We start from the raw sequence: 22,987 nt of genomic DNA, 5'->3' as shown, positions 1-22,987 counted from the left end.
ATAGATAATTTACATATGTACATGCCTATATTTAGACCTCTATAAATACCCTATGTCTCCTAGTTCTTTCCTCTATTTCCTTTTACTTTCTTCTTGTCCCACTATCATGCTCAGCCTTCATTTGGATTTCAGTAATTTCTCTTGGTTACATTGCCCTTACCAGGCCTCTCACACCCTCCTTGCCACTAATTTTGGATCACTTGTTGCTCCCTTGTCCCTGGTTGGTCAACACCACCTCCTTATCCCTGCCTCCCCCGCTCCCGTGTCCCCCTGGAACCATCGGTCCCGTTATTTTCTCCTCCAGACTGTTTATCCAGCCTATCTCATCTAGATAGAGCTTCAGAGATAATAATAGCAAGGAATAGCAAGACAAAGCTACAAAAGACAACACAACGATGACAACAAAAAAGAAAACCAATGAACCATAAAAGAGTAAATTAATTTTTAAAAAAGAGAAAATTTTAAAAATTTAAAAAAAGAAAGAAAAACCTGTAAATAGATCAAGGTCTGATTCATGACTTCTAGGTGTGTTCTCCAGTCAAGTCCCATGGGGTGCCTGCTCTGACCCCGAGTCTATCCTTTGCACTTCCTCGGGAGCTCCCTACTCTGCTCCCCCAGCTGCTCTGCCGCATGCCTTTAGTGTTTTGCCTCGGTGTTGCTACCATGATAATTTATAAATCATTATTTTTTCATGTTTTACACTGACTGATGTCTCTTTCACTCACTTTTCTTTTGTCCATTCCCCAGGGAGGTTGTTATATGTAGATCATTGTAATTGGTTCCCCCTTTCTCCCCCACCTTCCCCTCCCCTTCCTGATATTGCTACTCTCATTATTGGTCCTGAGGGGTTTATCTGTCCTGGATTCCCTGTGTTTCCAGCTCTCATCCGTACCCATGTAAATGCTCTGATCTATCTGGATTTGTAAGGTAGAATTGGGATCATGATAGTGGGGGGGAGGGTAGCAAGCATTAAAGAACTATAGGAAAGTTGTATGTTTCATTGGTGCTATGCTGTACCCTGACTGGGTTGTTTCTTCCTTCTGACCCTTCTGTAAGGGGATGTCCAGTTGCCTATAGATAGGCTTTGGGTCCCACTCTGCACTCCCCCTCATTCACATTGATATGATTTTTTTGTTCTGGGTCTTTGATGCCTGATACCTGATCCTATCGACACCTCATGATCACATAGGCTAACAAAATGTTTTCAAGGTTCATCCATGCTGTAACATGTGTTAGCATTTTATTCCTTATTATTACCACATAATATTCCATTATGTGGATATGCCACATTTTATTAATCCATTTCATCAATTGATCAACACTTAAATTGTTTCCACCTTTTGGCTTATGAAGAATGCTGCTATTGTTTTGTGTACATGTTTTCGCGTGGCTACATGCCAAAATTGCTGGTTGTATGGCAACTCTAGGTTTAACCATTTGAGGAATGGCTAGACACTTTTCTGAAGGGATTGTGCCATTGTACATTCTGCCCAGCATGTATGAGAATTCCAGTTTCACCAAATCCTTACCAATGCTTGTCATCATCCACCTTGTAAAATACAGTCATCTTGTTGTTAGGTGATATCCATTAACTTCTTTGTCATAATGACCTTATGTACACCCACCATAACAACATTGCTGTGCTGCACCATCTCCACAATCATGCCTTTGTTTGAGACCATTGTTACAGCCTGTGTCATTCCATCTCATCTAGGATCTTCCTCTTTGAAGTTGACCCCATGCTTTACTAAGCATGATGTCTTTCTCAGGCCATCCTGATAACATGTCAAAGCATGTCAGAAGATATCTTACCAACCTCACTTCTAAGGAGCATATTGACTACTCTCATCATAGATTTGTTCATTCTTCTGGAAATCCATTGTATTTAGTATGCTTCATTAACACCATAATTCAAAGGCATCAATTCTTCATGGACCTTCCTTATCCATTGTCAGATGTTTGCAGGCATTTGAGGAAGTTGAAAATAACATGATTTGGGTTAGGCACACCTTGTCCTCAAAGTGACAGCGTTGCCTGTTGGCGTTTTAAAGAGATCCTTTCCAGCATATTTACTCAATGCAGTATGTCATTTGATTTTCTTGACTGCTGCTTCCATGGACATTGATTTTCGATCCAAGCAGAATGAAATTCTTGACAACTGCCTTCTTTTTCTTCTTTATCATGATGTTGTGTATTGATCCAGTGATGGGGATTTTTGTTTTCTCTGTGTTGAGGTATAGTCCTTATTATTGGCTGCTGTCTTTGATATTCATTCATAAGTGTTTCAAGTCCTCTTCACTTACACCCAGCCAGTTTGCGTTGCATAGTGTAGGCTTTAATGAGCCTTCCCTCAGTCATGATGATGTATTCTGCATATAGTCCAGCTTCTCAGATTATTTTCTCTATTTACAGATTGAATAAATTTGGCAAAAACATATAACCTGGACACATCTTACTTTTAAATCATACAGTATTCCCTTGTTTTGTCGGAGTGACCGACTCTTGGTCTATGTTCTACCTGAGCACAATTAAGTGTTCTTGAATCCCATGATCATTCTTTACAATGTTAAACAAGATTTGTAATGATAGTCAATCAAATTTGGGTAAACATCTTTCTGGTATTCTCTGCTTTCTAACAAGATCTATCTGGTATCAACAATGATATCCCTTGTTCTGTTTCCTCTTCCAAATACAGCTTGAATTTCTGCCAGCTCCTTGTCATTGTGCTGTTGCAACTGTTCTTGAATTATCTTCAGCCTAAGTTTACTTGTGTATGATAATAGTGATATAGTCCAACAATTTCTACATTCTGTCGGGTCATTTTTCTTTGAAATTAGCACAAATATGAATCTCTTCTAGTCTGTTGGCTAACTAGCTGTCTTCCAAATTTCTTGGCACAGACAGGTAAATGCTTCTAGTGAAGCACCAGTGTGTTGAAACATTTTAGTTGATATTCTGTGAATTTCTCTAGGCTTGTTTTGGCCAATTTCTTCACACCACTGGTCCTGTAGGGCTCATCCGCCCTGGATTCCCTGTATTTTCAATTCCCATCTGTACCAGTGTACATCCTCTGGTCTAGCCAGCACATTTGTGTATATTCGTTGCCCTCATCATTCTCAGAACATTTTCTCTCCACTTAAGCCCTTGGCATCAACTTCTCTCATAGTTTCTTCTGACAGTCATTTTGGTCTTTTCTTTCTTCAATTTATCTAATTTAAAATGGTCAATACCAGTCCATCTCTTGTAACTAAGGGCTCGCTCGCATATTGATCTTCACACATTCCATTTAATTTGTGGTAACTTCCAATTTTCCTAGATTTGTATGTATAATTAATCCAACATTCCAGTTACTAATGGATGTTTGAAGCTGTTTCTTCTCCTTTCAAGTCATCCACCATCAACGAATGAAGGTCCTGAAAGCTTTGGTCCATCTCTGTCATTTAAGTCAACTCTACTTGAGGCAGCTCTTCCCACTTATGTTTTGAATGCCTTCCAACTGAGGAGCCCTGGTGGCCCTGGTAGTATAGTGGTTACAAGTTGGGCTGCTAACTGCAAGGTCCGCGGTTCAAAACTACTAGGTGCTCCTTAAGAGAAATATGGGGCTTTCTACTCTCATACAATGTTTCAGTCTTGGAAACCCTGTCCTGCAGAGTTGCTATGAATTGGCACTGACTCACCTGTGAATTTGGTCTGCATTGCAATCTGAGGGGCCCATCTTATGGCGCTGTGTCAGTCAGTGTTCTGCTGTTACCCATAAGGTGTTTTTAGTGGCTTATCTCACAACAGTGGACAACTTATTCCTTCTTTCTCCTCTCTCATCTGTAAACTGCTGAAATTTGTCCACCATGGGTAATCATAATGGTATTTAAAATACTAGTGGTATAGCACTGTGGGCTTTGACCACAGATTACAATATTTCAATATTACATCTTCAGCCTTGTTTTTTTCTTCAGTTCTTTCAGCTTGAGAAATGCCGAGGTATGTTTTTCCCTTTCATTTTTCTAACTCTAAGACTTTGCACATTTCATTATAATACTAGCCTGTTGAAATCTTCGGTTCACCTTTTTTACTAATTTTTTTTGTTTTGATTTAGCTATTCTATGTTCAAGAGCAAATTTTAGAGTCTCTTCTAACATCCAATTTTTTTCTTTTTCTTTCTTGCTTAGCTTCTTAATGACCTTTTATTTTCCTCATGTGTGATCATGGCTTTGATGTGATTTCACAACTCATCTGGTTTTGGTCATTAGTGTTTAGGGTACATAATCTAATCTTGAGATGGTCTCTCAATTCAGGTGGGAAATAATCAAGGTCATGTTTTGGCTCTCATGGATTTGATTTAATTATCTTCAGCTTCAACTTGAACTTGAATAAGAGTTATTGACAGTCATCCTAGTGGGTGTGAAGTGGTCTCATAGTGCGGTTTTGATTTGCTTTGGACTAGAATGGTAATGACATTGAAGCTGTGCAGTTTACTGGCTGTCATAAAACTTAAGAAGTTCAGTTAATGATTAGAGAGTGGCAATGAATTAGCGTATATAGCTAAGTATTTTGTAAAGCTTCACATTATCTATTTTACTTTGAGGTAGCAATTAATTCTTAAAATTTTATTTTTGTACCTCAAGTTCAAAGATGTTTTGAGGTTCCTTAAATAATCAATCTAAATAGACACCTCCAAATATTTTTGTTATAGTTTTTCTTTCCCTTTAAGATATGATCTTCATTTCTTTTTGGCTCCTAGCTAGCATAGTTGAGACTGTATAAATGATTATGGATAAATTACTATTGAACAATCTTGTGCTGGTCACTATTTGCTGAGGGGTACTTCACAGAATCTCCAGCCTTGTGGGATACAGATATATATGTGAGGGCTTTAAAAACATTCATGGAAAAATTCCATTATTTTAAAATTCCATTTTCCATGAATTTTTTGAAGTTTCCTTGTACATATTGGCATCCTGGACAGCACATTAGCCACACTCAACCACAAAGTGGTAGAAAAATGGTGTGTTCTTTTGTTCATAAAGCTCTTTTAGCTTTATGGCTGGGTTCCGAATTCATGGTCATGTCTTAGCTATAAGGGAGACTGGTAGAGTGGAGGATTGGAAACTCTCCACCTGTATAGGAGGAGGTGGGTTCTGCCTGCTGAAAGGGAGTTAAAGCATGGGTAAAAGAGGCTGTTGAGTAACAACCAATAGTGTCCGCAGGTGGTAAAACCTTCTACTTACTAGGAAATATTGAGACAGCTTAGTAGAAAGGGAAGGATTGAAGATGACTGTTGGTGTTGGTGGTAAATGAAAAGATGGTGATATTATTCACCACAATGTATTTCTCCATGTAAAATAGAGTCCATACTCTGAGTAACACATATTTGAATCTAAAACTGTATGTCTGGCCCACGTTCTAATCATGAAGCCTAATGGAACATGGAGGTGGCAATTGAGGAAGTAGAAACAAACCTTGTACTGCAGAGTCCTACACAGGGTAGTCCGACATAGGCTGTACATTTTATATGGAAGCATGCTGTCTTGTCTTTCCCCTGTGGGAGCAGCTGGTGGATTTGAGCCACTGAACTTTTGGCTTACAGCCCAACATGTGCCACAGGGCCCCTTGGCATAGTGTAGTGGCTTTTAAATGTTGCTCCTGGGACTGGTGTTAGCTGTCCATATAAGAATCACCTGGGACCTTGTTAAATAAGTCAGAAACTCTGGGAATCGGTATTTTTAGGTCTGGGCTTTGACCATTTATTTCTGTTAACAAGTTCCCCAGGTAATTCTGATGTCCATAGGTTTGGGTACTTACGGTTGGAAGAGCTTGGGCTCTGCATTCACATAAACTTATGTTTGAATCCCAACTCTTCACTTAATTAACTGTGTGCACTTGGGCAAGTTGAACCTAGGCTTTCTGGAGCTTCAGGTTCTCACTTGTGAAATGTGTAATATTAATAATGCCTACTTCTCTAAACCTATTGTAAAATATAAAGATAAAGATATGTAATGTGTCTAGCATAATACCCAGCACATAGTAAATATGCACTAACTAGTTCTTATTATGTGTGTTAACTTATAATAAGTGCTGTGCATTTGATTTAACTTAGGAAATCAGATTTCCATACAACTATAAAAAAAGAAAGTAAGCTGAATATAATAAATTGCTACTCTTGCTGCCTAGTATCTATTATAATCTATAAATTATTTCCTTTTGATCCTGCTAAATATTTTGTAGAAATGAGTCTGTGAGCCTTTTTTCCCCATAGCATTTTTGCCAGTGTCATTCCTGTGTAATCTAAAAAAGTATAAAACCCCAGACACTGACCCATATTCTAAGTCTAATTTCTTTGAAATATACCTAAGTAGAGGCTGTTTTCAGAGTGATCTTATAAAACCTTAAATTAGACATGTTTTTGCTTTTTAAGTAAAAAAAAAAACAGTCAATAGCATTTTGGATAAAAATGATAAGTGCACATTTAAAAAAAATCAATTTATTGGGGCTCATAAAATTAATCACAATACATAGATCAATTGTGTAGAGCACATCTATACATTTGTTGCCCTCATCATTCCCAAAATTCGCTTGCCTCTTGGGTTCCCGGAATCAGCTCATTTTCCTTCCCCCCTCCCCCTCCCTTCCTCTGCCCCCCTCCCCCATGCAACCTTGATAATTTATAAATTATTATTATATCTTATATTACACTGCCCGGCGTCTCCCTTCACCTACCTCTCTGTTGCCCATCCCCCAGAGAGGAGGTTATATGTAGCTCCCTGTGATCAATTCCCCCTTTCTACACCCGCCTTCCCTCCTGGTATCGCCACTGTCACCCCTGGTCCTGAGTGGTTCATCTGTCCTAGATGATAAATGCACATTAAGGGACATTTTGCTATTCTCAGAGCTTATGTTGTTGCCTGGGTTAATAATTAGAATGTTGTTTTATAAGGTTATGTGGTGTAGTAAATAACTCCTTGTTGAGAATGGATGCATATTTTCCTTGCTTTAGTGCATTACAAGGTCTTGGTGGAGGGTAAAAGACACCAACATTTATTGAGTACTTACTTTGTGTTTGGAATTTGACTTAATTTGTCTCATTGGAGAGAGGCAGCTTGTTTTCCTGGCCATGTGTGATGCTGGAGGTGTATTCACTGGGTTCCTATTCTCAGTTTCTGTATTTACCCATTGTCTGATCATGGGCAAGTTACTCACTTTTCTGCTCTTGGTTTCTTCACCAAGAATTATTGTATCCCCACCTCATAGGTTGTTGTAAGGAGTAAGTAAGCACTTGACTGCTCACTGAAAGATCGGAGGTTCAAACCTACCCAGTAGCTCCAAGGGAGAAAGATGAGATGGTCTACAATTCCAGATTATAGCCAAGAAAGCCCCAGGGACAGTGCTACTGTGTCTCAGGGGGTTTCTATGAGTTGGAATCTACTCCAATGTGTCTAACAGCAAGAAGTACTTGGCAAATCTCAACTTTCTCTCTAGGATCAGTTAGTGGGTTTGAACTGCTGACATTAGGGTTAGCAACCCAACATGTAACCACTGCTCCTGGCCTGATACAGAGGAAATACTAAAGGCACTGCCATCAAGTTGATTCTAACTCATAGCAACCCTGTAGAGCAAGGTAAAACTGTCTCTTTGGGTTTCCAATACTGTCAGTCTTTACAGGAGTAGAAAGCCTCATTGTCCCCCTACGGAGTGGCTGGTGGTTTCTTGCTGTTGGTCTTGAGGTTAGTAACCCAACGTGTAACCACTATACCATCAGGGCTCCCTGCCTGGTGCATAGTGCATATACATATGTTAGCTATTCTTTCATCAATTCATACTGCTCTATAATCCTCACAAAAATCCTCTAAAGTAGCTTAAACTTAAAGAAATTGAGGCTTCATTTGATTAGGCAATTTATTCAGAATCACCCATTTGCCTATTCATAGGTTCCACTAAGCCTTTGATATGTTATTAAAAAACAAAAATAGTGATCACTTATGTGATTCTTATTGTACAACATAACACTAACTTTATAAAAAAGAAATAATTTTCTATCTAGCAATAGAACAGGGTAAATGATTTTGAACTTTGACTATTCATATTAAAGAAAAAAGATTATTGGCCCTTAATTTCAAACATTGCCTCAAAATATATCCCAGTGCTCTGTGTCCCACAGCACTCCTCCTTTCCTAGGTTCTGTAGTTCATTGTATGGTCACTCAGAACTCACAGACTGTGCTCACGGTTATGGGGCTTACTATGGAATGTACCAGGTTACAACTGAGGTGAAAAGGCTCATGATACAGTTGTTCAGTTAGATCATGTGACAAGTTCTTTTGGGGAGGCTGCTAATAAATGACCAAAGGGCATGCTACTCTGCTCTGAGCCTCAATTCGAAGGCATTTAGTTCCAGCTCCATGGATCAGCAAATGCAGGTCCCCAAATTAAGTGTCCAGAAGCACCCCAGTCCACATAAGTGTATATTAACACATATGTATATCCATCATTTTAGCTTTCATGATATATTTAATTATATTTGACATTTGTGTTTGTGTGTGTATATATCTATCCTGAGTATATACATATCCATCATTTTATCTTTCATTATAATATTTGACATTCACTTTCTTATTCCGTATATACACACACACACATAGACACACTCCATATTCACCTAACACATTAAAAGAAAATATTGTATTATAGGTTAATCTTTAAGAGTCCTGGTAGTGTAGTGATTATGTGTCGGACTATTCAAAACTACCAGCCACTCCACAGGAGAAAGATGAGGAGGCTTTCTACTCTCATAAGGAATTATAGTTTCTGAAACCCACATGGGCAGTTCTACTCTGCCTTGTAGGGTTGCTATGAATGAGAATTTACTTATGGCAGTGGGTTTTGGTTTTTTTTGTTTGTTTATTTAGAAGATAATCTTCAGATAGGAAAGAAGTTATGAAGTGCTTTTTCCTGTACTTTCTGTATAGTTTTAGGTAGAAAACACTCAGTCTGCTTTGAGATTTCCAGTGAGAAAGAAAACAGGTTTGTAGAAGAGTTCCAAAGATGCTGTTGGCTCAGTGTTTCTTCCTTAGTACCCTCTGGCTTGCCCTTTACATTTCTTTTGGTAACGTCAGCACACTGCCAGCATTTCAGTCTCCCACTTTGTTCAAGATAGTTGCCAATTTTGCTGACAAGTTAGAACAGTTATCCTAATTTTACATTTACTATCTTTCCCCCTTATTTCCCTTTTGTTGTTAACATGTCAATGGGAAACTATTAAAAACCCTTTAACTTTCATTATCTGGTTCTGCTTAATATGAAAATACTCAGCTATTTTCCCCAGAAAAATTATTTCTTAAATTATTCTCCCCTCTGTGCCCTGAAACTTGGCTTTCACCAATTCCTTTTCTCTTTCATTTTTTTTTCTTAGTCATTGTTTTTCATCCATCACACCTTCTGAGAAGTGAGGCGGGCCTTTCATCCTCAGCTGGGCAGGTTGGGAGAGCCCTTGCTTCTTCACCGAGGCAAAGGGAGCAAAGCGCATGTGGAGACATGGGTTTCAAACCCAGGGACTTGGCTGCTGGGATTTTGATTCTGGAGAGTATGTCAAGTGTTCACTTCATATCCACCTCCTGTGATCGCTACTTTGCTTGGGAAGAGCTGCTATCAGAGCTGTAAATGTTCTTCCCTGCATTGCAGTCCACTCAAGGACATTCGCAAGGGATTTATCTTTGATTTTCAGTGCTGTCACTGCAGTACTTATCTGTTTGGGGAAAGATTCTTGTTTAGTTAGGGTTCTAGGTCCCCAGGCTTAGATTTTTGCAAGAAAATTACTGGTTGACATCACAAATAAAATGACTATTACTTCTAGGGGTTATTGTTTGGGACCATCTTTTGCTGCATTTTATATATTACCATGGTGATAGAAGACTTTCTGGTTTTCTCTTTAGAGATTTTATTTATGAGAGCATTAATATACACACATATATATTTTGATTATGCAGGCAAGGATTTAAGGTTTTTCTTAAAGCAAAAAACAAAAACCTCAGGTATTTTACCCCTAATTCACTTTCCCTGCTACATTCTAGATAAAAAGGTGAGGCTTACGGCAAATGCTTATTATTAAAAAAGATGTTGCTTATTCTGCTCTGGAAAGGAAAAAAATAACAACTTCTATGTAGCTTTTATATATTTAAAACCTTGCTAGACGGGGGCAAAAAATGAGGAGCTGATGCCAGGGGCCTACGTGGAGAGCAAATGTTTTGAAAATGATGAGGGTAATGAATGTACAAATGTGCTTTTTACAATTGATGTATGAATGGATTGTGATAAGAGTTGTATGAGCCCCCGATACAATTATTATAAAACAAACAAACAAACAAAAACCCTTGCTAGTCACAAGGTTTAATTTACCCTCTTCCCCAATGTTATGCTTTTTATTCCTTTATAGTGGTTTATGTCACTGTTAACAGAGCAAATTAGTTTCTCATTCAACGATTTATACATTTTGCGTTTCTCATCTTTCTAATGTGCTCTTTCACATCATACTGTGGCTTTGGTTTTCAGCGCTGTAGACAGTAGATTCTGTCATAATTTTTATGGCAGCCTGCCATAGTCATTTTATGTACTAGATATTTTCACCATAGTCATTTTATGTACTAGATTTTCTCCCAGAAAGTCCCATTTTTTTTTCTTGCGTGGAATCAATAGGGGAATGAAGATGACATTAGATTTTCTTGAGGAAAAGTGGTAGTTAGAGTTTGACTGCAAAGAAATTTGTAACCCTTTAACACCAAAATAGTTTTATTTTGTACATGTTACATAATTTTGAGCCTTATAGCTTCAAATGCTGTTTTAGAAATATTAGGAAAAGGAATTTCATGAAATCATAGTATGTCAATGAGGACCTTAGGGTTAATATAATAATGAACCATAATATTATACAAAGGAATAAACTAAGGTTTATCTATTTACTTGTGTTAGTCTAGGTAATTAGAGAAACAAATCCACAGAAACTCATGTATAAGAGAGAGTTTTGTATAAAGGGTAAGTGCACATCAAGAAAACATCCCAACCCAGTGCTACCCAAGCCCATAAGTCCAACATTAACCCATATGTCCAACACCAATCCACAAAGTCCTCCTCCATCTCACAAAAGATAAGCAATGATGCCGACTGCAGGAGGAAAGCCGAATCAGTGAACATGTAAGCATCTCAGCGCTGGCAGGAGTCTCCACATGGCTGCTCCAGCACCCAGGGCTGCATCGGGGTAGGTCCATGCGGCTTCTCCTCAGGGATGTCTTGCAGGAAGTGAGCCTTGCCAGCTGAAGCAAGGAAACTGCTAAGGCAGCTGCACCCTGGTCTGACCATTACAAAGCAAGAGACCCGAGAACTAGAAAGGCGAGGCTCACGCCATTTAGCTCTCTGCCCTTCAATTAATCCCACATGTGTTTATCGGCCAGGTTGGCACAATAAACTTTAACTATATCACTTGTTACTTCATTTATTCAACAAATAGTTGCAGTATCTAATGCATACTGTTGCAGGTGCTCGGGGACATTCTTACTTGTTGAATTTGGAAGAAAGTGACAAAAGTGCAATGGGCAAGTCAAATGATAGAAGGTGGTAATTTCTGGACTGCTGACTGAGAGTTTGGAGTTTGGAGCCTATTGAGAAGTTTTGGGGAAGAAAGACTTTGGAAACCCTGGGGAGCAGAGTTCTGCTCGCACACCCCAGCCTCTTTATGCTGGCTGGGGACAAGGAGGAGGGGAAGTGCTGGACCTCAGAGTTTGCAATTTAAAGTAAGTTATGCCCCTAGAAGATAGAACACTTGAGCCAAGACGACTGAGGGGAGAGGGTTTCAGGCAAAAGGAACAACCTATGTACAGGACGATCGGGGGGTGGGGATGGGGCCAGCCCAGCGTGTTCAAGGAGTAGTGAAAAGGCCAGCGTGTCTGTGGAGTACTAAATGATGACATTAACAAGGCTGAAGGGTTGGGGGTCCCGAAATAGGTGGGAAGCTTTAGTTTTTACATGAGGGAAATAGGGGCCATTGAATTGATGGGAGCAGAAGAATGATTTGACGTATGTTTCATCTGAATCATTCTGGTTGCTACATTGAGAAGAGACACTGGGGTAGGGTTGCCAACGTTAGCATACAGGACATCCAGTTAAATTTGAAGTTTAGATAAACAATGAATACACCGTTAGCATTAATGTGTGCTAGGAAATGTTTGACTCTTCAGCCATATAGTTGAATGTTTTATCTATTTTTATCCATTTGTTATCTATACAGTTATGTAGGGAGACATTCACTGGCCAGCCTATCTAAAATTGCAACCTGCTCACCACCAGACTGGACATTTCCTAACCCCTTCCTGCTTCTTCTTTCTTCATAGCACCAATCAGCAGTTATATTTACTTGCTTCTCTTTGGTATTACATCTCTCTCACTAGAATGTAAGCTAAATAAGGGTAAGGATTTTTGTATGCTTTGTCACAATAGCACTGATGACTGTATAATCCCACTTGAAGGGAGTGAACAACAGAACTGTACATAAATGGATATATTGGATGTTGTAAGATGCAGCCAAAAAAATATGGGGCTGCTGGGGGTGGGGGTGGGGGAGGGGATAAAGCGGAGCTGATATCAAGGAGTTCAAGAAGAAAGAAAATGTTTTGAAGCTGATTGTGGTAGCAATTGTACAGTATTGCTTGGTGTGATTGAACTGTGGGATGTTACGATATCTTTAAGAGCTCCCAATAAAATGATTAAAAGAAAGAAAGAAAGAAACTACAGGCAGTCCTGTCTGGAGTGGAGGGGGAAGGGCAAAAGTAGTAGGGGGTGAAGGAGGTTGGATAACTCAGTGGCTAGGCAGCTCAACTGCGAACCCAAAGGTGGCCAATTGAAACTCACCAGGTGTGCGAAGGAGAAAGCTGTGGCATCTGCTTTGTAAAGGTTACATACAGCCAGGAGCACTGGCACGGACACAACTACTATTTTAACAGTGATTTATCCAGGGGGGTGGGGTGGGGGAAAGAACGTGTTCTAAAATTGATTGTGGTAATGATTGTACAACTCTTCTTGATATGATTGGATTGTGTGATATGGGGATTAAGTGCCAATAAAACTGTTAAAAAAATAAAAAGATTATATCCTTGGACACCTTAGAGGGGAAGTTCTACTTTGTCCCTCAGGGTTGCTACGAGTTGGCATTGATTGGATGGCACACAACAGCAGCAGCTGCTGCAAAGGAGGAAACAAAATGAGAGAGAGAAGGGCTGCGATTGCCGGTTTCAGACTTTACAGCTCCTGTGTTGGGGAGAGATTGGGCTATGTTCTGGCTCTAGTGAACAGAAGACTAAATTCTTCCTGCTCTAAAATAGTCTTTAATTGGAAATCTATTATTTCTCTTACAGTTTTACTGTTTCAACATTTCTGCAACCAATTAGTTTCTCCAGTGGGATTCTTCTGGAAATTTCATGAGCTCATCTCTGGTTGTGGTACATCCAGCCACATGAACCTTTCCCTCTATGATTTTATTTCTCCTCCTTTCTGGTTGAATTCGATGACTTCGACGATAAGTTCCAAAGCTTATTTGGCCTACTGTCCCCTTTTCAGAAGAAAAAGGATGTAGTCAGCACCACTAGGCAATTGAAAACATGCGCCCACTCTCCAAGATACAGTATAGGTATCTGCTTTGCAGCCCCCCTGGATCTTTCCAATGCCCCCACGGGGTGCTGTCACTCACTTTGGGAGACACTGATTTAGACAATCTGTTGATAGGCGGCAGGAAATTACTCTGTTATTGACATGTCCAGTCTTCAGTTCTTCGGATAACCAGTTTCTATTATAATCCAGCTAATAGAATTTAAGAAGTATATTTTTTCTCTACGTGGGAGATTGAAATTCTTATGAATGACAATTTGATCTAAAACGAAGTGGCTCAAACTAACTCTTGGGGTCATTTACAGGACCAGGATTAAACGGAATGTGATGCATAAGGAATCATTGGACTGGATTTTTTTTTTTTTTTTAAGCAATGTTGTCTTCATTTCTGAAGACAACCCTTGGCCTTACATTTTCTGTCCTTGTTTTCTGTGGGGGAACTTATCAGGCAATTTGTGAGTGGAGATTTTGGAGGAGCTCTGGTGGCGTGCTGGGTTATGAATTGAGCTGCTAACCACAAGGTCCGTGGTTTGAATTCACCAGCTGCTCCGAGGGAGAAAGATGAGGCTATCTACTTCTGTAAAGATTTAAAATCTTGGAAACCCAAAGGGACAGTTGTGCTCTGTCTTCTAGGGTTTGTTTTTGAGTTTGTTTTTTTAAAATCATTTTATTGGGGGCTCAGACAACTCTTATCATAATCCATACATCCATCCATTGTGTCAAGCACATTTTTACTTTTGTTGCCATCCTCATTCTTAAAACATTTGCTTTCTACTTGAACCCTTGGAATCAGCTCCTCATAGGACTGGATATTTTTATGAAAAAGATAACCTTAGGCAGATCTTAAATGGATGTTTGCTTACAGTAACATCATTGGGTGGGACAGTTCTAAGATGTTGTTTTGATGGGTTCTATTAGCAGCCAACATGGATAAAAGGGACATGTCATGAAGCTTTGTAATCTTCTTTAAAATAAATTCTGCTGGAAGAACAAAGGAGTATCAAAACTGTTGTTGGTACCTTTGAAATTCAACACACACACAAAAAGGTCTTCTAGGATTTAAAGTTGTAGCTTTCATGCTGTAGTAATGAAACAGTATAATCACTCTGAATAATCCTGCCACCTTTTACAGTGTGTTATAAAGAAACAAGCCCAAATGGTATTAGGATATGACCTGTTATGTTGTCTGCTGGGCTGTGAGTTCCTCAGGAAAGTCAGAAAAAGTATAACGTTAGATACGAACCTATTCAGTTAAGTGATGATGACAGTAGACAGCCATCACACTTTACAGTAATGAGTTTCCATTTATTTTTGCCAATAATCATTTTCTTTATCTGCTTATTTGGTGAGACTTGTATAGTGATTATTCATTTAAGTCTGGATGAAATTAAAGATTAAAAAACCCCTAATTGAAGGGGGTTATACTCTTGACTAACTTATACATTATACTCTTGACTAAGTATAATGAGGAGGAGTGAGGTAGAAAGGAACCATAAAACTTGGCTCGTTAGACAACCAGCTGCCTACATTTATTTATAGTCGCCCACCTTGCTCATTTATTTGTGTGAAATGGAAAACTGCCTGAAAGACTATTTATACATATAAAATGTGAGCCTATTTAAAAGTAATGGAGTAAATTATGAAACACAAATGGAGTTTATCTGACATCTTTGTAACATTATTGAATTCTAGACTGAAAATTTGCTTAAGCTAATTTTTGAAGCTATGCTAATTTTATTGGTCAAGTAGCTGTGCCAATTCTAAGTATAATGTGCCTTAATTAACATAAGCTGTTAAGGAATACAGGTGTTTCTGTTAGTGGACATTGATTCTAATCATGATATGTAAAACATAAGCAAGCTATGCTAACTTAGTTTTACTATTGAGACATTCTAAAGTATGTTTTTCATTATTTAAAAAAAATAGCCAATTAAGAATAAAGCAGTAAATATTTACTTAGGCAGCTCTTCTGATATGCTGCTTGACTTTGTACCAAAATGACATTGTGTAGTGATTGAATATCTAGGTCATTGAAAAGTTTATTCTCTAATTCAGGTGTGGTGAACAATGACCAGTGGCCCAAATCTGACTCACTGCCTTATTTTTGTAAATAAAGTTTTTTGGTTAAATCATTTTATTGGGGCGCGTACAACTCTTATCACAATCCATCCATCCATCCATCCATCCATCCATCGTGTCAAGCACAAGTTTTATTGCAACACAGCCATGTAGAATTTACATGTTGTCTGTGCTTTGGTGCTACAGTGACCAAAATCAGAGTTGCCACAGAAATCCTATGGCCTACTGCTCCTAAAGTTTTATTTGCACTTCTCCCACATATCATATAATTCAATAGTTCAGTCATATCAAGAAGAATTATACAGTCATTACCACAATTGAGTTTAGAACATTTCTTTTTCTTAACCATTATCTGTTTCCTTTTTGATGTTTACATGCAGCAAAAAGGAGAATATGTAGAGAACTTTAACACATGGAATTATCAGCTTTGTTAGGTCTAGTCTTTTGGAAGTGGAAGAACCCTAAAATCTTGTACCACTCCCCCCAGATTTCCTGTTCTGTGAGAATGCTGTCCAGATATAGGCGTCTATTCACTACAGCCATGGCAAATATTCAAACAGATCTCTGAGGTCCAGCTAGTTAACTCAATTACCTTTTGAACCCCTGTGTCAAGGGCTTACTTTTAGGCAGCATGGTTATTTTCTAACATAGAATTTTCTCTTTTAATGATAGTACTAGGTATAGGTATTGTTAGAAGATTAGTTTGAAACATGGGACCTGGTCTCTTGTCATTATTATAAAACCAGTATTTATATGGGTAAGAGAATAAACCTGTTTGGTTTTGTTGTGTTCACTGTTTTGTGGTAGTCTTCAGCCCTGGCAGGTGTCCCACGAAGGAGAGATCCTAGGATGAGCGTAACAGCTTTAGGAGCTTTTTAGACAGTAGTATTAATGCTTAGCCATGTTCCTAAAGGGTTAGGCCCTCTCATTTGAAAAACAAAACAAAACAAGTCATTTTATGCCAAATTCTTTTTGTGATAGTTAAAAAATATTTGAAATGGGTCAAAATTTCTCCCTTTTTACCTTTTTAGAGCTAATACCTAAATGCATAAACCTGAATTTCTTCAGCCACCCTTATTTTAGAGGTAAAATAGCCTTCCAATTTTCTCATTTATTTTATAATAATCTAAACTTTAGGTAGAGGCAAATATTAATCTCTCTCCTCCACCTCCATTAGAACTCTGAGTCACATATATTCAATGGTCTATTTTCAAAAAATCATTTTATTGGGGGCTTGTACAAATCTTATCACATCCATTGTATGTCAAGCACCTTTGTACATTTGTTGCCCTAATCATTCTCAAAACATTTGCTTTCTATTTGAGCCCTTGGTATCAGCTCTTCATTTTTGCCGTTCCCTCTCAACTCCCTTCTCCCTCATGAACCCTTGATAATTTATAAATTATTATTTTGTCATATCTTGCACTGTCCGATGCCTGCCTTCACCCACTTTTGTGTTGTCCGTCCCCCAGGGAGTAGGTTATATGTAGATCCTTATAATCTGCTCCCCCTTTCTACCCCACCTTCCCTCCACCCTCACGGTATTATCGTTTTCAGCACTGGCCCTGAAGGGATCATCTGTCCTGAATTCCCTGTGTTTCCAGTTCCTATCTGTACCAGTGTATAGCCTCTGGATTTGTAAGGTAGAATTGGGATCATAATAATGGGGTGGGGAGGAAACATTTAAGAAATAGAAGAAAGTTATACATTTCATCATCAATGGTCTTTTTAAAAATAAGTTCGGATCAGTGTAATGTTAGGAATATGAAATGGTCACTTTATTTTGTGTTGTATGTTTATTAGGAACCAGACTGAGCAGTTTAAAAGGTAATTTTGTGCCCGGTAATAGGTAGATTATGTAAAAGATGATGAGGGAAGGTTTCAGTTTTTCCTTCCAATTTTTGAAGATGTCAAGAATTTATCTTGCTATGGTACAACAGTGAGTTTTATAGTTTTTCCGAAGAATAACCCAGAGGCATGTATTTAATTATTAATATTGTACATACATATGTATTTACTTTTCATTGATGAAAAAAGAAGCAGTGGAGAAGGATAAAAGTGTTCCCTGGGAACTGTGAGTGTTGTTTTCCATCACGTGGGTAAGCTGCTAATTAACCGGGAGCGAGCAAGAGAGCAGTCAGGATAGGATATTCTGCCTTTGAGAAGCTGTCTATGAGTTTCCCATATGACCTTGGGTGTTTAACTGGGACCTGCATGTCTTGCGTGCCTGGTATTGTCTGACAGTGTCCTTGTTGCATCTCACTTCTGCCAGCTCTGCGTCATTCTCCTTGTTGGAATGCCTCACTTGCTTTATGTTATGGTTTGGTTTCCATGTTTGATTTTCGTTTTGTACCCTTTGATGCATTAGACTGATTTTCCAAAAGTCAGTGTTTCCCACTTCTTTGGGTTTAGCTTTTCATTGTAAGTCATCATTTTAACAATGTGCTGGTGCAATTCATTGGTTGTAAAAGTCATGTTCAGATAACAGTCATCCTAGTTTATTTGAGACTATATAGGAGACCTGAACCACAATATTGAAGCATGACGTAAGTTTCTCTATCATTTATCAGGAAGGAAATGAGCAAATCTGATGAAATGTATTTACCTGAACAGTTTACTCTCCTTTATCTTACTGTTGCTTTGAGCTTTTAGGTTGTGATTTTGGAATGGCTCAGAGTTTCATTTCTGTAGACAGATATACAGTTGTTATATGCTTTCTCTTTGATGAAGAGTGGGGATCATCTGATGGGAAATTGTTTTTCTTACAGTCAAAGAGTATTGGTTTGTTAGACGTGGATGTATATGGCCCTTCAGTTCCAAAGATGATGAATCTGAGAGGAAATCCAGAATTATCACAGAGTAAGTAAAGAACACAGACATGGTAAGAGTTTCACTTCTTACTTAGTGTGTGCCTGGTGTTGGGCTTTCTGCCAGGTGCTATTTGTCCGTCACACACAGTGTCCTGTCAGGACTCAGAAACCAGACTCTGGAGCACACTGTCTGGTTTGAATCCCAGCTCTGTTACTGATTAGCTGTCTTGCCTTCCTTAAATCCCATAACCTCTTTGTGTCTCTTTCTCCTCCATGTGTACAATAGGGTTAACTATTGTACCTACCAGACAGATTGCTCTGCGGATTAATACAGATGCACTGCATTTAGCACACTGCTTGGCACATATTAAGTGACCATCGGTGTTAGATTAATTATCATTGTTTCTTTACGCTAAGTGTATAGATGTATGAGAATGTTTCAGTAGAAAGCATATACAGTATACCCTCGCCACTTCGCGCTTCGACTTCCGCGCTTCACTCTATTGCGGTTTTTGCGTAACAGCGCATGCGCCGTCATTACTGCCACTGATTATCTCATACTGTACACGCTTCTGTCTGCATCGCTATGTATCGGAGCTACGTATCAGATGCATTTTTGCTTTTGTACAGTGTACTGTAATTGTTTGCGATTTTTAAGAAATTTTATCTAAGCCCTATGATGGCTCCTAAACGAGCTGCTTCTTCTAAGCCTTCTGACAATAAAAATAAGCGCCAGAGGAAGATGCTCACCATCCAGGAAAAGGTAAAACTTTTGGATATGATCAAAGATGGCAAGAAAATCGTGGAGGTTGCACGCCATTTCGACTTGAATGAGTCTTCCGTTCGCTCCATCCGTAGAGAGGAAAAAAACATCTGTGCTACGGCTACTTTCACTTTCAACAAGGAAGCAAAGCGCATGTCCTCTATGCTCTAACTACGAAAATATTTGATTTACAAATAAGGAATCCTACTTCGCGGAATTTCATTTATCACGGTAGGGTCTAGAACCGATTAACTGCGATAAACGAGGGTTCACTGTAATATAAAGTGTGCTAAAAACGGTGAAAAATATTTTCTCCAATCTGACTTTTGTTAGATTTGTTTGAAGACACATTACTTTCTTTTCCTATCCTGTTTATTGTCACCAAGAGGAAAAAGTTATTTCTTTGAAGGAACCTTTGAGGTTTACTGCTCTTGTCATTTCCTTTTCCTCCAGAGTTATCCAATAGAAAGCATTCATAATACAGAAATGCTTGCAATAAGTGGCACGGAGGTGGACATATCTGACCTCTTCTGGCTGCTCAGTCAGACATGCCTCCATGCTCCAGCCTCCATTACCCATTTTGACACCAACTCTTCCTTCCCTGCCACTTTACATCTATGCTGGGTTTGATAATTTGTTGCAATAGCCACACAGAACTCACAGACAATACTCAAAGTGGTTTATTAGGGACAGGTTCAGGGAACAATTAAAGATACAGTCCCCAGGGTCCTTAGCCAGTAACCAAGTCTCTGGTTCTCAGCCTCAGCCATGTGATAGTCAAGACTCTTTCCTGCTCTTAGTCTCTTAGCCACACAATTCCTTGCCTTTTGCCTCCATCGGCCAGGAAGCTAGCCTGCCCATCACTCTGTTTCGCCTTTCTACAGTCTCAGGCCAGATAAGTAGAAGGTACCCCATAGTTTTGGTGCTGCTCTTCTGAGTCTCCATGGCACAGTCTGATGCATCTGGTCTAGGTGGTCTCTGCCTCTTCTGACAGAGACCTTGAACATGCTCTTCGGAAGTCCTCGGGATTTCTCTGCCCTGCTTCAGAGATGCCCCCTTTTTACAGCCAGGGTGGTGGTCATGAAAATCGACTATTTCCCTCTCTTAGTATTACACATGCCCTGTTTGGTGGGAGTTAGAGACTACCACAATGCTGCAATAAATAAGTAAATAAAGAACACGAAAAACTGGTACTTTTACTTGAAAAAATAGTTCTCAGTAGAATTGGCTTATGAAAATGGATTTCTAATTATAATAGGAATAAAAAAGAGAATACTTATTTTTGTTTCTTATTGGGATTTTTATTTTTCTTAGGTCTAGGACACAAAATGACTGTGTTTATTGAAAGATTTTTTTATCCAGACATCATACCAGTCCATGGTTCAGTCATATCAAGCAGTCTTGTACAATCCCTACCACAATCAGTTCCTAGACATTTTCTTCCTTCTAGATATCAGACCCCCCTTATCTACCACCTCTCCTTCCTTACCCCACAAGAACCCTTATTCTAGTTGTTGTTTCTATAGAGTCACCCATCCTGACTTGAAAAACATATAACAGAGAGTCAAGACTGAAGAAGATATATATATTTTTATCATCAATGCACATAATAGAATTATTCTTTCTTTTCTGTTATCAGTGAAAGTTAGACATTGTCACCTATTTATTTTATGTGTTTATGTTTGAGGATTAGGTGTTGTTTGGCTCTGAATATTGTCCTTACAAGACAATAAAGATTTTCCCTAGTTTATGAAAGAAGCTTGGTGATCCAGTCATGCTAGATTTGACCCCAGAAGTTTTATATGGCAAGTACCCTTTTTAGCAGTTTTCCTGTTTCATGAAAACATAAATTGAAAAAGCTCACTTTTTCTGTTGTTTTTTTTTTTTTGTTCTTTTTTCTTCTGTGGAATGCATACTTCGTTTGCAGGTACATGACATGAGCCAAGATGTCAAACATTCACAAAGAAGGACTAATGAATTTTACGTGCTTTAAATGATAGCGTCATTATGTCTGTCTCTTGATTAAAGCCCTGTGAAAACTGGTGCTGCATGCAGCACACGAGTGATGGCAAAATGGAGCCCTGGATGTCAGTCTTCTTGTGAGTGGTTCAGCTCAGTGTCTGCCAACATGCATACTTGACATGAACTTTAATGTCTTTCTTCTTGTTTTACTGAAGCTGCAATCTTAAACTTGATGTTTGCAAATTGGCTGCCATTAAATAGGCTTACTTATAAAGATGAGATAATAAGCCTGAAAAGAGCACTTTTTGTGTGTGTTGACAAGCTGATCTTAAGTCCTTCTAGAAATACACTGAATGACTAAGACATTAGCTTTAAAGAATGTGGATTCTCAAAAGCCCAAGTTCTACATTATTTTTTGAATCTTAGGAAAATTTGCCACCATTAGACTAATTGGCATCATTTGACATTTCTGTATTTTATCATGTGAATTTATCCTCTTCTCTCTATTACTGAAAACACAATGTGACATAACATTATTTAATCAACACTACACAATTAGCAATAACGAAAAACTGTGAAAGATAGATTTTAGCTTTTAAGATTCTGGGGAGATAATGCTGATAAGCTGAGTCCCAGTTTTAGAAGCTTTCTTAGACTAAAAAGAACATAGGAAAAACATGGACTCTACTCAGTCTCAGCTAAACTGAGAAGTGGTCTAATTTCAAGATGGCCATTCTTCTTCATTATTTAAACAAATGTATACTAAATCAAAACCAAACCCAGTGTCATTGAGTCGATGCTGACTCCTAGTGACTCTATAGGACAGGGGAGAACTACCCCTGTGAGTTTCCAAGACTGTCACTCTTTATGGGAGTAGAAAGCCTCGTCTTTCTCCCTCAGAGTGGCTGGTGGGTTAAGTCAACTTATTCATTTACAAATACCACTGAGAGGTGGCAGATCCTATACTTTACTCATTCTCTTCATAATCAGTTTTTATTTGGGGACGAGTTTAGAAAAACTGGCAATTACATGACATTTTAGCCTTAATTACAAAAAGAAATATTTGATTCTACAGAAGTTAAATCAGGAATTGAAAAAAGTTTACAGTAGAGTTTCATTTCTTTAAGTTGAGAGTGTTTTTTTTTTAATCAGCTTAAAATGACATTAGTGATTTATCCATGTTATTATGCAAAAGCATGGTGATAAATGTGTAGGCGATTTGTAAAAGGAGTATATTATACAAAAATCTTAACAGGTTGACCGCATAGTATCTGCAAGTGACCAATTGCTGTGGGAACCTAATGAAATTTGAGTAATATCCACGTGTATTTGGGAAACTAGCACCTAAGCAACTTATTTTACTTCATTTTTAACTTTTCAAATAAGATAATACTCAGCTTCATATTATAGCATAACCCAATCTGAGTCCTAGAAGTTGAGTAGCAAGGTTTTCAGTGGAAAAGGTGAGTGAGTATTAAATGGTAGTTGAACACCAGTGTATTACTTTATTTCACTATTGTCATACTGTTTTGTGATCATTTTGAGGATTTCACAGAGCTTTCTAAAATAACTCTTAGTGATGGAAATATCTGCTCTCTCAGTTTTGTGGTGCTCAGTCACCTTTAGAATACACTGGTTTTACCAATGAGTGTCTTTTGATACACTTAGCTCTTAAAGTAGGACATTCTTAAGGCCTGGAAGAGTACTAAAAATTGATATGTCAAGTAAGTATT

At 38.5% G+C, this 22,987-nt stretch overlaps 1 protein-coding gene across 2 annotated transcripts in view; it reads left to right on the top strand.

The window, feature by feature from the left end:
* NUBPL (nucleotide binding protein like) overlaps positions 1-22,987 on the top strand; it is a 237,614-nt gene that overhangs the window by 36,911 nt on the left and 177,716 nt on the right. For both annotated transcript variants that reach the window (XM_045288231.1, XM_045288232.1), the window contains exon 4: positions 18,488-18,578. In XM_045288231.1, the coding sequence (XP_045144166.1) occupies positions 18,488-18,578 (91 nt within the window). The remainder of the gene's footprint in view (positions 1-18,487; positions 18,579-22,987) is intronic.

Source organism: Echinops telfairi, unplaced genomic scaffold (assembly GCF_000313985.2).
Source record: "Echinops telfairi isolate 266 unplaced genomic scaffold, ASM31398v2 ScPeMD7_18;HRSCAF=68, whole genome shotgun sequence".
NCBI lineage: Eukaryota > Metazoa > Chordata > Mammalia > Afrosoricida > Tenrecidae > Echinops > Echinops telfairi.
Note: the sequence above shows the minus strand (reverse complement) of the source record. Positions and strands in the feature narration are given on the sequence as shown.